Genomic DNA, 16,577 nt, shown 5'->3' with positions numbered 1-16,577 from the left:
CTAGACAATTTCCCTCCACTATACTTTCCCCAACCGACATCATGTCCGCTTCTCAGGATACTATGTCACCGAATGGTGTTGACGTGATCAACAGCATGGATCAGCTCAAACTCGACGAAAACGAGCCTAGACTTGGGCCTGATGGGGAGCCCGCTCCCAAGACCGACGAGGAATATGCTCAAACGCAACTCACCCTTCGAGCCCTCGTTTCCTCCAAGGAGGCTGGTGTCATCATCGGCAAATCGGGCAAGAACGTCGCCGACCTCAGAGACGAGACTGGCGTCAAGGCCGGCGTCAGCAAGGTCGTCCAGGGCGTTCATGACCGTGTCTTGACTATCACAGGTGGCTGCGAGGGAATCTCCCGCGCCTACGCCATCGTTGCGCAGGCTCTTCTCGAGGGCGCTCCGGCCGTGGGCATGGGAGGCGTCGTTCAAAACACGGGAACTCACCGTATGTCTCCGAATATCCCGGGACCTCAATAAACCGGTTCTTGCTAACTCAGATGCAGCGATCAAACTTCTTATCTCCCACAACCAGATGGGCACCATTATTGGTCGCCAGGGCCTGAAGATCAAGCATATCCAAGATGTGTCAGGCGTCCGTATGGTTGCGCAGAAGGAGATGCTACCCCAGTCAACGGAGAGGATTGTCGAGGTACAGGGTTCGCCGGAGGGCATTAGGGCCGCTATTTGGGAGATCTGTAAGTGCCTCGTCGACGATTGGCAGCGCGGTACTGGCACTGTGCTGTACAACCCCGTTGTCCGCACGCAGACGGGTGGCTCGACTCTGGGCGGTGCTAGCTCCGGGTACGGCACTGCAGGCGGCAGGAATCAGGACTACGGCAGCCCTCGCGTGCTACGAACAGGCAATGGCGCCGATTTCAGCAACGGTGGTTCACGCACCTACAACCGCCGCTCAGATTCTGACGCAGCCACCCGTGGCCCTCCCACGCACGACGAGAATGGTGAGGAGATTCAGACCCAGAACATCAGTATTCCCGCCGACATGGTTGGCTGCATCATTGGTCGTGGCGGGAGCAAGATCAGTGAGATCCGCAAGACGTCGGGCGCCCGCATCTCCATCGCTAAGGTCAGTCAATTATCTCTGCTTGTGGTCCCATTAAGCGAATCACAAACATGGCTAACTCCCACGTCAGGCCCCGCACGATGAAACCGGAGAGAGGATGTTTACCATCATGGGAACAGCCAAGGCGAATGAGACGGCTCTGTTTCTCCTGTACGAGAACCTAGAGGCCGAGAAGATGCGCCGAAGCCAGGCGCAGTCTCCCGAGTAGGCAACCCGTTGCCGACGACTGCTTCCCTTGCCCCACGCGCGCGCACTTGACCTCGGCCACGAATCTGTATTCCTCTGGATTCTTCGTTTCGGATCGGGTTCTGGTAACCCTTTGCTGGGACATCACACAGACTTCATCTGCCGCGAGGCCGCCATGTTCGGCTGAATGGGAGTAGGGGAACCACACAACGTCACGATGCTTTGGTGCCCCTCGTCGCAAGAAAAACAAAACTCATATGATATCCTTAAGCCGAACTCTCACTTCTCCATCCCACCGAGGCTCTCATTTTTCTCTTTGTCTTCTATTCCTTATTCCACTTTCCCCCCCGTTTTCCCCGTTGGCGCACTGGGCAGGCGGTTTCACGACGAAATTGTACCCTCTCGATCATCGTCATGGCAGTCACCGCGACGACGACCAATGCGGCATTGTTCCTATCACCCGATGCGCGCGAAGGCAGCACGGTACTACGGCACGAATCCATATCAGATTGGCCGCCATCGTTTACCCCGCTTGTGTCTCCAGGTCGGGCAGCAGGCAGTTTGCTCTTACGATGTGATGCAGAATCCTCCTCCCCCACATCCCTCCTACCTTGCCTCATGTGTCTGGGACACCGTCACTCAAAACCGTACCTTGCTTCTACACCGATAATCGACACCCTTGGAACCCGCCAGCCCGATGCATCTTTAGTCTCACCCCAACTTGAACACTTATCACACACATTCTCTAGCTCTTGACACGCCCTCCATCTTCAGTCCGCTTCTCCTCTCAATTCCACACCACCATTGCAACCAACTGCGGCTCCAAGACACCCTAAAAAGCTCTCAAGTTCCAAGTCAGCAGAAGAAGTTTTGTGAAGGGCTCGGTTCAATACACCCAATTCAGCAAGGATTTCCTGCGGTGGATTGCCAGTGGGTCGAAACATTTTCCAACTTTTCCCCGACAGTGGTCTCTAGATTGAGGTATCTAGCTATTAGGCGAGGAAAAAATGCAAATTAATCGAGCGTAGTAAACGGAAACTGATTAGTGATGTGGATAGACACTGTTGCTATGAGTGTCGAAATCATGCCTGATGTTAATGCCAATACGCCACAAATGTACCGAGGAGGACGATCCAAGGATGTCATTTTCTTTCGTCCTCCGTCTTTAGGTCACTTGGCCGGTTTGCTTCTTTTACGAACTCCGCGATAGGCTTTCACTTCGCTGGCAAAAAAAGTAAGCTATAGTAGGCCTGCGAAAGGAACGAAGCATTTCACAACCTTTTACCGGTTTTTGCGTGTTACACATATACAATCATCCCTTCCCAAACCGCCATATCAATGTCAGATCAACTGCCATAAACGCTCAAACCATAGTAGTCGCCTCATAACAGGACTAGTACCCTAAATCTGCCTCTGTACAGTATGTGAATCGGGTAAGAAAGTAATTACTCAGCACAAAGTAAGGTACGTACGTAACGTAACAGGAGCTCGTACCTTAGAGAGTTGCCGTTATTGCGATATGGTTATGTCCGGCGCCGGAGCTTGTGGAGAGGACCCCACATCGGCAAGTCTACGACGTACCTATGTACTTAGGTACCTTACATTGTGGCTTTTGGAGACGGAATGCTGGCTCCGGGGGAACTCTGCGCCCCAAGGTCAGATTAGTGGCGGGATGAAGCCAACTGTCATCTCGCGAGCATCCGCCGGGGGGGGGGGGGGGGGGGGGTGGTGCGGGGGTGGGGGGGGGGGGGGGGGGGGGGGGGGGGGGGGGGGGGGGTTGTTTTTGCGACTTCCCAATACGTCTTCTTGAATCACCTAAAACTTTGATTGATGTTGCGTGTCCTTATCACTCTTGTTGACTCGTACTGCAGTTTCTTCCTTTTCTTATTTTACTGAAATACATTGGTTTCAGTCATGGGAACAAGTTAAACCTCAATTGATGTTCTTCTGCTACTGCTCAGTTTCTTTCTCTTGACACTCGGCTTTGCACCTCTTCGCGACGAACCATGGCGCGTTCTAAACAAGCGACCCCTATCCGACGGGAGGCGTCGTCCGAGTACTTCAGTAAATATGATGGTGCTGCGCGCAAAAAGGACGCTGTTATCACCAAGCCAGTGGCGAATGGCAAGATTGTCGCAGCTCCCGTCACAGCTGAGAGCACTTCTGCCCAGATCGAGTCCCACCATGCGGTCGCATTCAAGCTTCTGGTCGCGGTGACGGGAATTTACGTATCCTTGTATGACCGTCCCTCCCCATCTATTCGAGTAACGCCCTACAATGGAAAGAAATCTAACACGGGAAAACCCGGCTCATAGCATCACCTGGGGCTACCTCCAAGAGAAGCTCACCACGACACGGTACGGACCCGTCGACGACCCGGAAGTCTTCCAATATCCCGTCTTCCTGAACACGATTCAGTCCCTCTTCGCTGCCGTCACGGGCTTTCTATACCTCTGCTGGAGCGCCTCGCGCACCACTGCTACCGACAGCACCACGCCACGATCGCTACCGCCCATCTTCCCCTCTCGGCGCATGGTGCTGCCGCTCATCCTAGTCTCCGTGACCTCGTCGCTCGCTTCGCCATTTGGCTACGCGTCCCTCGCGCACATCGACTACATCACCTACCTGCTGGCCAAGTCGTGCAAGCTCCTCCCCGTCATGTTCTTGCACACGACCCTCTTCGGGCGCCGCTACCCGCTGTACAAGTACCTCGTCGTCGCGGCGGTGACGCTCGGCGTCGCCATCTTCACCCTGCACACCGGCTCGGCCAAGAAGAGCCGCAGGACGGCCGCCAACCCGGACGCGAACCTGCCCTGGGGTCTTCTCTTGCTTGGTATTAACCTGCTGTTCGACGGCCTGACCAACACGACCCAGGACTACATCTTCTCCACCTTCAAGGGCTACACGGGACCCCAGATGATGTGCGCGAACAACTTGGTCAGCAGCGCTGTCACCACGCTCTACTTGCTCCTGAGCCCCTGGCTCGTCCGCATGCGCGTTGGAGAGTGGCTCGGGATGGATGTCGCCAGTAGCACGGGCGAGTTGGTCGGCGCCCTCGCTTTCATGGGCCGCAATCCCGAGGTCTGGTTTGACGTTCTCGGCTTCGCGACGTGCGGTGCCATCGGCCAGGTGTTCATCTGTACGTTTGTCCCGTCACCTTTTTCCCCTTTCTTTTATTTATTTCATGCCGATTTATTTTTCTTCCCGTCTGTCTGCCCCCCCTTCTTCTCTGAGATGGAATTGCGCTAACCCCCACCCTCCCATCGCAGTCTACACGCTCTCGACCTTCTCTTCGGTTGTCCTGGTCACAGTCACCGTGACCCGCAAGATGGTCACCATGGCCCTCTCTGTTTTCGCCTTCGGCCACCGCCTCACGGGCATGCAATGGCTTGGCGTCGGCCTCGTCTTTGGTGCCATCGGCGCCGAGGCCCGCATCGCTACAGTCGAGAAACAGAAGAAGGTTGCCGCCGCCAAGTCCAAGTTAGAAAAGACACAGTAGTAGAGTGTAGAGTATACAGCATGTGGACGAGGCGGGGTGCAGGCTGGGAGAAGGGGGGCCGGGTTTTCGTCTCCCAATCCACTGCCTTGAGTACAGCATCGAATGGCGTTGGGGTGTTTATCATGGGCAACGTTAGAGTGGTCTTATTAGAGACTTGACATAGAAACAGATATCTACTCGGTACATTTCATATAAGGGGCTTAACCCTTGCAAAATAGATGGTACATACAACCGGATTGCACAGCTACATGCACAGTTCAACATAACGTCCAGTTTGGTTGTATTTTTCTCAACCTGTCACTCATGTCAACAGGATAAGAAGAAGAGTGAGTCTCTGTGAGCTGTGCCTACCTTCGAGAGAGGACGCCGGCGTTCAATCTCTGTCTGGTCCATAGCCTCAAGGAGGGAAGAAACGGTGTGGCAGCATCCCAAACCCGGCACATGAATCTTGTCACACTCGGGAGCAAATCAATAAAAAGAGGCCGAGCTACTCGGAAGCTCGTGGAATTTCTTTCGTCGCTCAAATCTACAGCTGGCTATCCACTATTGTCAACTCCCTGCTCCTATATCACAACTTCTTGTCCCTTCCTCTGGCCCTTTGCAAATAACAGTGGGAATTATTCGTCTTATTCGTCCCTTGCAGCGTGGACAGAAGACAGACATGGTGTCAAAACCTTCCGTCGTCAGACCCCTACTCCATCCCGTGCATGATTCTAGGGGTATCACTCCCGCAAAGTGCGGCAGTCGCTTCCCTGCCCCTCCCCCTCTCGTCACAAAGCAAACAAAGGAATCGTGAACGATTGTAAAAGAGAATAGTCAGGGCTAAAAGGCCGAGGCTTGCTGCGAAACCAAGGCCCGAGCTTTCAAGAATCGCCGTTTCTGCCCTCTGTGGGTGCCCTCTCCTTGCTCCGTGACTGCCTTACTCCAAAAAAGATAGATATACCTTCCACCTGTTCCTCATATGATGATATTCTTGATGCATGCACTGTGGAATTATACATTTGAACAGAATGTATAGTGTGCGTTTTTTGTTGTTGTTGTAATAGGCCGCCGGGTCAACCGACTACCAAGCCGCCCATATTTCGCCACTCGCTGTGCTTCCGATGTGCCAAACATGGCGCCGAAAATGCCGAGTGAAGAAGCACGGAAATTTTTGACAAAGAAAAAATTCCAACGATATGGAGGAGGATAAAGGGAGTCCATCGTTAAGGGGGACATCGATATCCTCGAGAGCGAGCTTTTTGTTGCTGCTCCTAGATTCAGGGTAAATTATAGAATTTCGTCGATGGATCGAACAATGGGCGTTTCGCCCGTGGTTGGGGGACTCCGGGGATCCGCAAACTGCGGTGGCCGTCCAAAGGGGGCGAATGGATCTCGTGGGAACATGGTCTCGCGAGGCGAGAACAGGCTGTCGCCAGGCGTTGGCGGTATCTCGACGAAGTGCATGCCGGCCACCTCACTACATGGATCACGCAACGGGTTGCGGGTCATCGTCTCGGCTCTTGGTGACATCAAAGCGGCGTCATCTGGCGATGCACCCACCACTGATATCTCACGCTCAACCACTTTGGCCTGTTCGCTCCCTCGGCGGAATCCGGAACCGGGAGACGGCCCGAGGTTGAGGCTGGAGAATCCGAACCCCGCAGGGGAGCCAAATCGGTGGGCGCCAAAGCCTGGCGACGGCGGTGGCTTCATCGAGTAGCTTGGTCCTGGAACACTCAGTCCACTAGGCGTGGACTTGACGTCGGGGAAAACAAAGGTGAAGCCCAGAGCTTCACATGGGCTTGAATCGGGCGGTCTCGAATCGGACGGCTGCGATACGTTCCGCGGGAGTAGCCGATCTAGGTCAAACTGGGGAGGCATGCTCGGTTTTTGGTCGGACTCCTTTTCTGACCACGCAAAGCTTGACGGGGCCGACGATGGCCCAGGTGAAATGGACTGGCCACCAGGGGTCGAGTACCCTCTTGCTCGGCCTGGGCTGTCATTGGCAGCAGGACTGCCGTTCCTCGATGCACCCTCACCGTTGTCCGGGAGAGGGGCAGTTCGGGGTTCCTTCATTGGCAGCTCAATGGCATCCGCTGAAAGAGTCAAGCGGTGCTTTGCCGGACTGCGTCCTGAACGTGGCCGGTAGGAAGACGAAAGAGATTTCCGCTTAGCCACCTCCTTCTGAAAGTCTTGCAAGCAGTACATCAGCTTCATGTTGGGGCTGATCCATCTGCTTTTCGCTTGCGCCGCGTAGTATGCGTCGTTGACGCCGAGGGCGGGGTTTCGATACAAGCCGTAGGCAATAATCAGACTGGCCGATCGGCTTGCGCCTTGTTGGCAGTGGACCAGGACCTTCTTGCCTTCCCTCGTTCGTGAATCGATGGTCTCGCAGAGGCGCATTAGATCTGGCGCGATGTCTGTGTTATGGTCCCAGGGTATGTGGATGTACTCGGGCTGCTTCAATGGCAATGAGGGGGCGGCTCTTGGTGTCGTTGGTGTCTCGGCTGCTTGCTCCTCTGTTGGTGGATATTCAAATGCAGTTGCAAAGCTGGCGGCTGTGACGGCTGTATCCGGAATGGGGCTGTTGTCGGAAGCCACCTGCTCAGTGGGGCGGAAGCGGCTGAACGGATTGTTGACCTCGCGAGCCACATTGATCACCACATCAAACCTAGCTGCCTCCTCAGCCGTGGGCTCTGAGTAGAGAAAGACGTCGTCGTCGTAAATGGCAAGCGGGCCCTCCGGATAGCCAGGCGACTTCTGGTCCTCGTTCTTCTCCTGCTCGTGGAACGGCTCGGAATCCATGACACCACGATCAGCGAGTTGTGTTCGGATTGGCGAATCCTCTTCGGTGATGGCTGGTCCAAAGGAAGTGGGGATAACAGTCTTAGTTGGCCGCAGAACCTCGGACAGACCAGACTCGTTGCGCTCCAGAACCTTGGGAAAGGTCATGCCGCCGGGCGGGCCATGGGTGGCCGACTTCAGACCCGAGAGCATATGTGGAGACGATGTCGAGTGCTTAAGTGCCCGCCGCTGGAGAATAGGAGGCAGAGCAGGTGTGCTTGGAACCTCCAAAGTGGTCTTCGCCATTAGGTCAGAGGAGCTTGTCTTGAGACTCAATTGGCTCGGTTTCCGCTTCATGGCCGGGATTGTCGGCTTGATGAAAGCCGGAGATGCGGGCTCTGATGCCATGATATTTGTATTCACAACCGTCGTATTCAGGCAGGGCGGTTGTATCGATAGGCCCTTCATATTCTTGGGACGCCGCGGCGCCGGCGAAGTCATGGGTCGACCATTGCTCATGAGAGACGAGTTTTCAGGGATCGTGAGGGCATTCATTGGCGGAAGGGCGCCGAAAGACGTGCCCGGGAAGGATGAGAGCGGTATGAGATTGATTGGCGAATCCGGGGAGGACGATGGTGAAGGGTCGGTCAAAGGAGAAGAGTCCGTTGTGGAGAGGGTAGTGGTAGGTGAAGACTCGGCGGATTCTGACGCTTGCGTGGATGTGCTGTCGTTATGTTTGTGTAGAGAATCAGGAGTAATCGTGGCCGCCCGAAAGTGCTGCGCTGAGAGCGGCTTCTGCAGGGAGGGATATGAAGCGTCCAGCTCGGCCAGCTTAGGGTTCACCAAGGTGACTGTGTCTTGATCGGCCATAGTTTCAGCATCAAGATCAAATACTGCCATGAAAGACGGGATCTGATCTTCATAGAGCCGTCTTGCTGCTGCGGACGGCATCTTCTCTATGCGTGTCTGTCTGCCTGCGGCTGGCTGGTTCGTACGTCGGTCGAGTGGGAAAGGAATGATATAGAAATCGTCGCGATAGCGGGCGTGAGTTCAGGGAAGATGTTGTAAGTGTAACGGTCGTGAATGTGAAGAAAATAAGTGCGAAGTGGCGAGTCTGATCCTCAGTTGCAGGGTGGGCAGCGCTGCTGAATCCTGTCGCGCGCTCGGTAGGTGTAGGTTCTTTTGTCCCAGCGTCGCCCGATACCCGTTCCTCTTCTAGGCCACCGTTTCCTTCTATGCCCCTTATGGTCTTGGACTTGTTTTCCTCCTTCCTAAGCACCCCCGTCTATCCTTTGGCGCCCTTTTATGACGTCGAAAAGCGATGAGAGAAGCAAAACACCGCCCAGTAGGAACACGTTCGATGGATGTGTCGTTTCCGGTTGCAGTAGACGTTTCGTGGTGAGGTCAGGTGGCTTCGTCCGCGATTGATTAGGCCGAGTGGAGAGGTAGACCAGTGAAGATATAAAAGAGGAAAGAAAAGATCAAGACGCGAGAAGGAAATAAGTTTTGAAATAGATGAATTAGATCGACCCAACAACGACTAGCATTTGGAGGGCGGAGGACGGAGGACGGTGTGTATGTAATGAGCAGCCGTTGCGTCGCTACAATGACAGACACATGACTGGAGAAGGAAAAGAATGGCTAGGTAGAAGTGTGGTTGTTTAGCTGGGTGATTAAGGAGGAGGTAAGAAGGGAAGGAGGGTGATGGAAAAGGGAAAGTTGATTATGGTCGGCGATAGAGTTGGCGGATTGCAAAGAAGAGAGGAAAGAGAGGGCGAAGGAGGAGGAAGAGAGAAGAGAAAGTGGCAGCCGGCGAAGTGCCGTTAGCGACGGTGACAGCGAGTGAACCTGGAAGACAGCCAACAATTGGTACCTGGGTACGGGTATTCCGACTCACCAGTAGTACGTACCGCATGTATCCGTACTTCATACATGCAAGACTACCCCGGTCAGGGCTAAGGGGGGTTTACCCGTAGAGTGCTGAGTGGACGAGGGATGTGGGCTGGGCCGTGGGTCTTGAGATTTGGGGCTTGAATCTCGGGGCTACGAAGGGGTTGAAGTGGCGAGGGGGTTGTTTCGACGGCGAAAGACAGATACCTATTCGTTCATACGAAGTACATACGCACGTTGTATTCGTACCCCATGCATATCGGGTCCCAGGGTCGTTGCTGTGTACCACCGACCCTAAGATTGTCCAATGTAGGATTTGCCGCCTCAAGTGGCAGGCGACACGAATAGGGTACGAATGCCGGTCGTAATTTTCCTCAGACGAGGGTCGGTTGCCCTAGGCGGTTACAAAGCACGTACACACGGATGTCTGCTTCAACAAGCGAGCCACAGCAAGACCGCTTCTTCAGAGTGAATACTGGCCGAGTCGCACGCTACATCACTAAGCGCCTTTGGCTCGTCCGCTTCGTTCTCCATAGTTGGTAATGAAGGTGTTCGTTCCGTGAATATTATCGACATACAAGGTACTAATTACGAAGCACGGATACTCCTTCGTCCTTTCTCTTACAGGAAGGGCCTGAAGATGGTCAAGCGTTGCTGCGACCACAGACAGCGGCGGGTCGCAGAGCGGGAGCTACAGAGTTCTGTAACGGTGAGTGGCCAGCACCCCTCTCTAGGTGGGGCGTCTGTGGAGTTTAGTGCGGCCCTGCCGCGCTCTGTGAGTGGACGGACAGCAGATGCAAAGCATGAGCCAGGGGCTATTAATAGAGTTCAGGTCCCCAAACATGGTCATAACAGGCGCCAAGAACGGGCCAATCAGAGCGCGTGTGACAAATTTGGACGACAGGGGTACAAGGGGGGTTCATTGTCCTTACCTACCTAGGTACCTACTCCTGGTCAAGTCCAGTCAGCCCCGAGGTCCTTCCTCCTGCCTTTGTCTAAGGTACCTACTTTGTTCGAAGTACCTAGGTAGGTACCTTATGAAGTACGGATAATTACCTGACCCTCTCCAGCCGCTGAGTGGAACATGGGTCTGTACAACGGTACATCGTCCAACCACTTTGTTTCTTATACGCTCACTGGTCAGTGTCCAAACAGGGCACGAACCCTCACCGAGTGTTTTCAGGATCTCAGTGCGTCGTCATAAAGAAGGGGTATGAGATGCAGGATGATCTCCGTGCTAATTTAAATGTCAGGACGGAAGAATGCGGGTCGCTGTCGCTAACTTCCCAGCGCAATAACACCTATCTTGATGTGCATTCTCCACGGAGCTGTCGGATCAAATCTGTCTTGAAATTTTACGAGATTGCGAGGCGACGGGTACGACGGTGCGGATTGTTAAAATCGCCACATCCCTCTTCTAAATGACCTTTCTTCCTGTGCTGCGTAAGACGGATAAGCGCTTCTCGCCCTTAATAGTCACAGCAGTCGCCCTTTGTCGCCCGGCCGATTGACTAATTCAGGGTCGGGGAACGAAGCGAGGTTGACTGGACGGGCTGACTTGCGGCCTGGAACGTCACTCCATGATTACTTTCGTCCTCTTCCGCTCACCTTCCTAACTCCCCTACGCAGTCTTCGCTACAGTTGACCGTGTACTCGATTGGGCGTGGCTCTTCTGTATGTATTCCAGCCTGCGGTGAGTCGGGCGGCTTCAAAGCGGAATATTGAATGCGTTCCCCCAAAACGGGTCCAAACCTCGGGGGGTGCGAGCTCGGCAAAGGGTAGGGACCGAAATGAGATCAGCGTCAAGGCTACCTACCTATCGTCCCCCATAGATATCATCCGAAATAACCTGCTTGTTATTGGTCCTGGTGTAGTCTGGGACAGGTTTTCCTAGTAATATGGCTGACGATCGTTGGCACCCTAACCAAGATTCCTCGCGACAACTCGTTGACAGGCAGCCTTTCGATATTCGAAGAAGCAATACTCCGGAAGTCAACGTCCTATCGACTTCGCGCTTGTGGGTTTTGTGCTTTTGGGAGAACCCAAGCAGACGCAACGCTTGACCGTCCTATCACTCGTGCGATACCCAGTCCGCACGGGCCCCAAGCTCCGAGGATCTTCCTCGAACCTCATGGCAAGTCTGGAAATTAGCAGGTAATAGAGTGCTCCAACTGGGGTTTCGTCATCTTGGCAAATTGTGAAACACCGGGCTAAACTGACTGCTGAAACTGTTGGAGCTATTGTACTTCGTGCCATAGCTAAGGTAGTCCTGAACTACGTATAGTGGAGGTACGTTCCTCGAACCTTCTTAAATTTCCTATAAAGGGTAAATTTCGAATGTACCTCAAATATAATTAAACAGGGGTTGTTGTGTAGTATTATTCGCGCTTCTTATATCGTACGGAGGTTCTCCATACATCTATTATTCTCTTCCCTTCAGAACTCCATGCTCTCTCGCAAATGGTCCTGAATCAACCAAACCCTCGGGTCTCAAAATGAGTACCAAGTAATAATGAGCTACTCGTATTTCTGCTTTTATCATCCTTCGTTGTTCGTACGGGGCTTCGTCTCCTTCCGTGTATAGAGTACATAGCAAAGGTCTCATCCACACCAACCCCTCCTGTTGGACTGGTGTCAAGAGTACAGGCACCTTCATGACCAAGCCAACCAACAGCTAATTAAGGTACCTTAAGGTACTTAACCAAAAGTTTTCCGAGCTGTCTTCTTGATGAACTCACATGCTAAACAGGACGAACAAATCTCCAACTTTCGATCGAGAGTCGCCGGCTGAAGACAATAAACGTGATTTGTTGTATCCCCGGCTTGCTCGGACTGTACTTCCTAAGAACCTCAATTAGGCACAATCTTCTCAAAGGCTTTGGTGGCTGTTCCCATGTCCAATATCACCTCATCTATATGTTCCGTGACTAACGGGTAACGTGGTCGTCTAAGGTCGTTCACACTTCTGCTTCAGGTAATTATCACTTGGCCCTCCGAATATACGGATCACGGCTGGGAAACGGACGCGATATGTTCCTTGTGGGGTGCCCGTTTAGGAAAGCCCGTCGTGCGTCCGAATACATCCCCAAATTAACGGGGTCCTGAATTTACGGATCTCTGTGTAAAGCTCCGTTGGTCTTCTCCTCGCCGTGCCCTTTTCAGGAAGATATGAGATACCTACGCTGCGATCACCTACTTAGTGGTGGGTTACTTTTAAAGTCCAGCCTTCGTCAAAGACTCGGGGTCCATTCAGCTTAGCGTCATCCGTCGTGTCAGTCTCGGACCCAGGCAGTACGTTCAGTCAACTTCAGCTTTGACACGCCTCATGGACACATGTACTTGCTGCGTGGTACTAACTCCAAGCAGTCACTGGTACCCGTAGTCTGTAGAACTGCTTGATCCTACGTCAAGAAACGCGTGGATCCAGCCGCTCTACCCCTATCCCGTTGTGCTGCCTTAGACTGGCTCTACGGATATGACAACCTAGCTGAGTACGCGATGACTACTTATTTCAAGTAAATCAATGCTGTATCTTGCTAAGCAGAGTATGCCCCAAAGCGTCGCCAGAGAAAGATGCCATGGCGCCGCTATCTCACCGGCAGGCATTGTCCCCCCTCTGTCCTCGTAACTCCAGTCCATATTGCGGGTTCAAGATGCTAACCCCGTGCCCAATATCTAGGTAGTCCCCAAGGCTCCAGGCGTGTTAACTCGGACCAGAAGTCATGACTGTCTAGTGCTCTGGAAAAAAAAATTAAAACAAAAAAGACCAAATCTCAAGCAATTCTACACACAGGTGAGTTTAAATTCCGCGCTCTGACGGCCCACGTTGAACGTATGGGGTCCATATCATCACCTACCCAAGTCCATCAGGAGTTTCTGATTCAACGTGCCGAGGACCGCTTGGTGAGAAAAGGATAATGGCCACCGTGCGGGTTACAACAGATACGGAACGCCGAACCAGTGCTAAAGCACCGCGTTCGACCCCCGTGTTTACATTATGGCCTCACAGGGCATTTCAAACGGCTGTACTTGGGCTTGTCCGTTTTATGCTAGGCGTCTGCGGCTATTCAGCGGCGACTCATGGCTCTCGCTGGTGAGATGCTCTCGATCTTGATATACTCTCGATCTATGGACCCTTACTAAATAACGAAGGCGCTCAGTAGGGATAACAGGATGAGGCGGCCAGTTTTGGTACCGGCACAATGGACACGACTAAGGATACCCGAGCCTCTTCAGCTGCTGAACAGTAGGTCATCCTCGACCAGCACAGACAATGACCGAGCAAGTGACATAAATCTCAAGGTAGGGTTCTTCGAGAAAGCTGGCCTGTAACAGGTAGAGAATTGGGCTTGTCGTGACTATATTTCGTCTCTATGAAGCGTTCAAAGCAAGTTGTAGAGATATTTACCGCATGGCGACTCTGCTGTACTTACGGTAGAGGGAGGGAAACATTACTATCTGGATACCGCGGAGTCTCAAAGAACGCAGTCTTTTGAAGACGGTGGTCGGTCACAAAATGTCTTCCAACAAAGATCGAGTTGGTGCCCCTCATCCATCTCCAAACTGGAGTTTCGCGGCATGTTCAGGGAAGTGTGCCATATTGACACACAGACTTTCTGTGCATTTCACGTGTACTGCCCTAGGGGGTTAGTCTTTTAGGAAGCCTCCATCTAGTCTGGCCAGCCCCGGTCTTTGGGGGTGTCTGCGAAAATTGATATCCTCGCTGTCTGCATGGGACTTCGACCCTTCGCTGGCGATAGCCTCACTCTGAGCTTTTCACGGCATCTGGCAGTAAGGTCACCTCGGGTTGTCCCCTGAGTTCATAGTAAGCCCTAGACATGGGCACGTAACTCGGAAGTGTATCTCTCTTGTGGTTTCCAGATAGCAGATAGCCCACGAAGATCGAACTGTGGCCTTTAACTTGACAACATAGGCCGGTTCATTGTGTCTATTCTCAAACGCCCTTCATTGGACCTGTGAGACTTGCGGTGCGGGACGGGCCGCCAGTTTCTGCGCACACCCTACCACCAAATCGCACTTATTGGAAACCGTTCCCGCGGGTTGTAACCGGGTCTCAGTACAAGAACTGTTCTGATGGTGACGGGACGCGCGAGAGAGCCTCGTATGCTGGACGGGCCTTCGGATTCGTAGGTAGAGCTCGCATGAGATACCTATAGAGCCCCTTTGCAGTTACCAGTCATATGCTTGTTCGGGTCGTTGTGCGGATTAAGACTCATTAAGATACCCTTCAGAGCGCCCAGTGCTGGTCCATAATAACCCAGACCAGGACCTTGATACTACTCTGGGATTGTTGGTTGATCTACGTATATTGGCTAGGTGTTTCACAGGGGAATGTGCGAGAGTTGGGAGACTGCAAATTTGCCAGGCCAGGATTTGATGACTGAGCTCAGAGAAGGGAGGATTTCGAAATGGACAGGAACAACGATAGAGAGTACGATGTAGGTAGGTAGTGGAAGTTAAGCTGGATCCATTTCGAAGTCTGTACGGTTGCCACGAGCCGTCGCAGCGCCCAGGACATCCCCACCAAAGGATTGCATGCGTGTATGCAGGCACACATGCATGCCCCTTTCTGGTGCATGTCGCTGCGGGCTGTTACAGAAGCTTCCTTGAATGACAGGCCCAATCATATGGAAAAGGTGAGAATGAAACACCACAAACTGATCGCCTGAGAAGTATTATGTACGAAGTAGAACTCAATGTGGGTGTTCGGCTGACGAGGTTGCCCATCATTCTGATGCGTGCGCCACAGATTCTGCAGAGGAGCCCTTGAGGGAAAAGTCACAGCACAGCAGACATCATCGGGAAGTTGGCAGGCGAACGTTCATGCCGGTACGGCAACCATGACTCTCCTAGGCATCTGTCGGCTCGATGTTTGGCTTGTTTCCCTTTCCATTTTTTTCTTCGTCTGTTTTCGATTGTTTCTGGCTTGGCACCCCCATCTCCACTGTTTGTCCTGACAACAGAGCCCGCCTCCTGAAGGAAGTTGCGAGCTGCAAGTGCAAGTGCTTGGATAGTTGGCGGCCGTGCAGGCCCTGCAAGGCTCCATTTCTGAGACGGTCCGCTGAAGGACGTGCAGATTAAGGGAGTACTCCAGATTAAGGCCACAGGAGACCCTGTCACGAATCCACCCGCAGCCGAGGAAACGTCGAAACATCGAAACATCGAAGGGAGGCTGGGGAGCTTGGATCGAGAACGAGGGAACTTCCCGCTTAGGATGTTGGCAGCGGACAAGGAACCCTGTTGTTCGAGAAAGACTGGCTATTGATGCAATAGCCGAGGAGGGACAATTCTGAATTTTTACGTACGTTGTATGGACTATGTATTCGCACCCCAAACAAAGCCTTGTTGTTTTGTTCAATGTTGGGGTGAATGCCTTGCATATCATGTTCTCCATGCTCTCCGTTTTTGCACATACAACGTACGGAGCCTTCCTGCACGTCTCGGTGAATTGCAGCGGCACCTGGATGGGGATGGGCAATTGGCAGAACCGTGTTCGTCGAACCGTGTTCGTCGAACCGTAAAGTTCAATTCGGACTCCATGTGGACGAAAATTACGGAGTATTGATAATTCGTACGATTACATCGCTAGATCTCGGCGGATCGATAGTGCAACTACGCCATGGGCAAAATATCCGACCAGCGGGTGCAACGCCAGCCACGAGGGGTCGGGGTAGTGGGTCCAGTAGGTACTTCGTATGGAGTACAACGTACGAAGTCTTCGAAGTCTTCGGAGTTGAGATGAGTGAAGAGACTCCCACCTATGCCGTTGGTGGTTGGCGGGACGGTTTCTGGTTGTACATAGCATCCGTATTATGTAAGGTAAGGTACCTTAGTTATTATCCAGTGGCAGTGGGCCAGATTCTTTGGGGATCCAAGTCGAATTATGCGCACACGCGTGCTGTGTGCTTGCTTCTGCATGTGGAGCATACATAAGGCACATACGCTAATATGTACACCCGCAGACCGTGATCTCTATGGCACGGTTACCTACAATTCACTGGTCTCATGGACTGATCCGGTGCTGGTCTTGCAATGATGGCCGGGCATGAAGGCGAATAAGTAGGGGCTGGGGATGTTATGGCTTGGTACCAACTTACTGGAGATAGAGTATCCATATCCATTCATGATG

General features: G+C 53.0%; 5 protein-coding genes across 5 annotated transcripts; 3 read left to right on the top strand and 2 right to left on the bottom strand.

Moving 5' to 3' along the window:
* Positions 1–41: 41 nt before the first annotated feature.
* On the top strand, positions 42–1,294 carry SODALDRAFT_282751 (hypothetical protein; the record flags this gene model as incomplete). Its single annotated transcript, XM_028608358.1, has 3 exons — positions 42–450; positions 509–1,089; positions 1,157–1,294. 3 exons carry the CDS (start codon positions 42–44, stop codon positions 1,292–1,294), a joined length of 1,128 nt encoding a protein of 375 aa, XP_028463538.1.
* Positions 1,295–1,315: 21 nt separating this feature from the next.
* SODALDRAFT_50040 (hypothetical protein) lies at positions 1,316–2,131 on the top strand. The gene has a single exon (XM_028615419.1). The coding sequence runs from the start codon at positions 1,460–1,462 to the stop codon at positions 1,940–1,942; it is 483 nt and encodes a 160-aa protein (XP_028463537.1). The 5' UTR covers positions 1,316–1,459; the 3' UTR covers positions 1,943–2,131.
* A 946-nt stretch (positions 2,132–3,077) lies between these two features.
* SODALDRAFT_328116 (solute carrier family 35 member B1) lies at positions 3,078–5,007 on the top strand. Its single transcript, XM_028610601.1, has 3 exons — positions 3,078–3,508; positions 3,588–4,411; positions 4,542–5,007. The coding sequence occupies exons 1-3, from the start codon at positions 3,279–3,281 to the stop codon at positions 4,769–4,771; spliced, it is 1,284 nt and encodes a 427-aa protein (XP_028463536.1). The 5' UTR covers positions 3,078–3,278; the 3' UTR covers positions 4,772–5,007.
* Positions 5,008–6,040: 1,033 nt separating this feature from the next.
* SODALDRAFT_282735 (hypothetical protein) lies at positions 6,041–8,488 on the bottom strand (the record flags this gene model as incomplete). The annotated part of the gene is made up of 2 exons (XM_028608357.1): positions 6,041–6,508; positions 6,593–8,488. The coding sequence occupies 2 exons, from the start codon at positions 8,486–8,488 to the stop codon at positions 6,041–6,043; spliced, it is 2,364 nt and encodes a 787-aa protein (XP_028463535.1).
* A 6,696-nt stretch (positions 8,489–15,184) lies between these two features.
* On the bottom strand, positions 15,185–16,573 carry SODALDRAFT_381025 (hypothetical protein; the record flags this gene model as incomplete). Its single annotated transcript, XM_028615143.1, has 7 exons — positions 15,185–15,297; positions 15,382–15,509; positions 15,577–15,706; positions 15,778–15,789; positions 15,864–15,908; positions 16,160–16,236; positions 16,447–16,573. The coding sequence occupies 7 exons, from the start codon at positions 16,571–16,573 to the stop codon at positions 15,244–15,246; spliced, it is 573 nt and encodes a 190-aa protein (XP_028463534.1). The 3' UTR covers positions 15,185–15,243.
* Between the last annotated feature and the right edge of the window lie 4 nt (positions 16,574–16,577).

Source organism: Sodiomyces alkalinus (assembly GCF_003711515.1).
Source record: "Sodiomyces alkalinus F11 unplaced genomic scaffold SODALscaffold_10, whole genome shotgun sequence".
Lineage (NCBI taxonomy): Eukaryota > Fungi > Ascomycota > Sordariomycetes > Glomerellales > Plectosphaerellaceae > Sodiomyces > Sodiomyces alkalinus.
The sequence above is the reverse complement of the archived record's forward strand: the minus strand, read 5'-3'. Positions and strand labels throughout refer to the sequence as shown.

Coding starts and splice junctions, on each gene's coding strand:
- SODALDRAFT_50040 (XM_028615419.1), top strand. CDS start 1,460: ATGGGAGTAGGGGAACCACACAACGTCACGATGCTTTGGTGCCCCTCG.
- SODALDRAFT_328116 (XM_028610601.1), top strand. CDS start 3,279: ATGGCGCGTTCTAAACAAGCGACCCCTATCCGACGGGAGGCGTCGTCC. Junction 3,509..3,587: donor ACGGGAATTTACGTATCCTT/GTATGACCGTCC, acceptor CCCGGCTCATAG/CATCACCTGGGGCTACCTCC. Junction 4,412..4,541: donor CATCGGCCAGGTGTTCATCT/GTACGTTTGTCC, acceptor CTCCCATCGCAG/TCTACACGCTCTCGACCTTC.